General features: G+C 64.3%; 1 protein-coding gene across 2 annotated transcripts in view; it reads left to right on the forward strand.

Annotated features, from left to right (window-relative positions):
* Positions 1 to 610, forward strand: part of ZMAT5 (zinc finger, matrin-type 5) — a 12,694-nt gene that overhangs the window by 8,453 nt on the left and 3,631 nt on the right. The window contains exon 4 of one of the 2 annotated variants that reach the window (XM_010077982.1): positions 513 to 609. In XM_010077982.1, coding sequence (XP_010076284.1) covers positions 513 to 609 — 97 coding nt within the window. The remainder of the gene's footprint in view (positions 1 to 512; position 610) is intronic. The other variant, XM_010077983.1, reaches the window with a different exon arrangement.

Below are 610 nucleotides of genomic sequence, written 5' to 3' on the forward strand. Positions count from 1 at the left end.
GGGGTGACAGCCTCCAGCCCAGGCCCTGCCCCGGGGCTTCATCACGCAGCGTGTGCCTTAACCAGAGCTGACAGTGGCTCTGAAACCCCGTCTCCCGGTCGTACGTGCGCTCTGAACCTTTCAGCCTCCCGCCGCCTGCCAACTCTGCATCGATCCCGACAGTCATCCTGTCGCTCCCGCCTCACCGGGCAGAGGTGGCAGTGTCCCTGCTGCCAGTTGGAGGGACACGTCTTTGGAAACGGCTCAGGGCCAGCAGAGGCTGTTTCAGGCGAGGATGAGGATGATTTACCCTGGGGGGAGATGTCAGACTCCCCTCAAGCCCCCAAACTGCCGCCGTGCGTGCTGGCTCGGTTCTTGTTCCCGGCTCTGGCTGGCTGGAGCTGTCACCAGCGGGGAGGCCTGGGGACAGCGGAGGAGGAGGAAGGGCTGCCGCGGGCAAATTGCAAACTCTCCACCGTAACAAACTCTGCGGGGTAACGAGCGGTGGGTTTAATGGACTCTCTCGCACCCAGGGGAGCAGAGGTCGAAGGAGTTGCAGCAGGAGGGAGCGGACATCCCGCCCGGCACCATCGAGGACTGGCTGGAGAGGAGAGCGAAGAGGCTGAGCGCC

Source organism: Pterocles gutturalis, unplaced genomic scaffold (genome assembly GCF_000699245.1).
Source record: "Pterocles gutturalis isolate BGI_N339 unplaced genomic scaffold, ASM69924v1 scaffold21353, whole genome shotgun sequence".
Lineage (NCBI taxonomy): Eukaryota > Metazoa > Chordata > Aves > Pterocliformes > Pteroclidae > Pterocles > Pterocles gutturalis.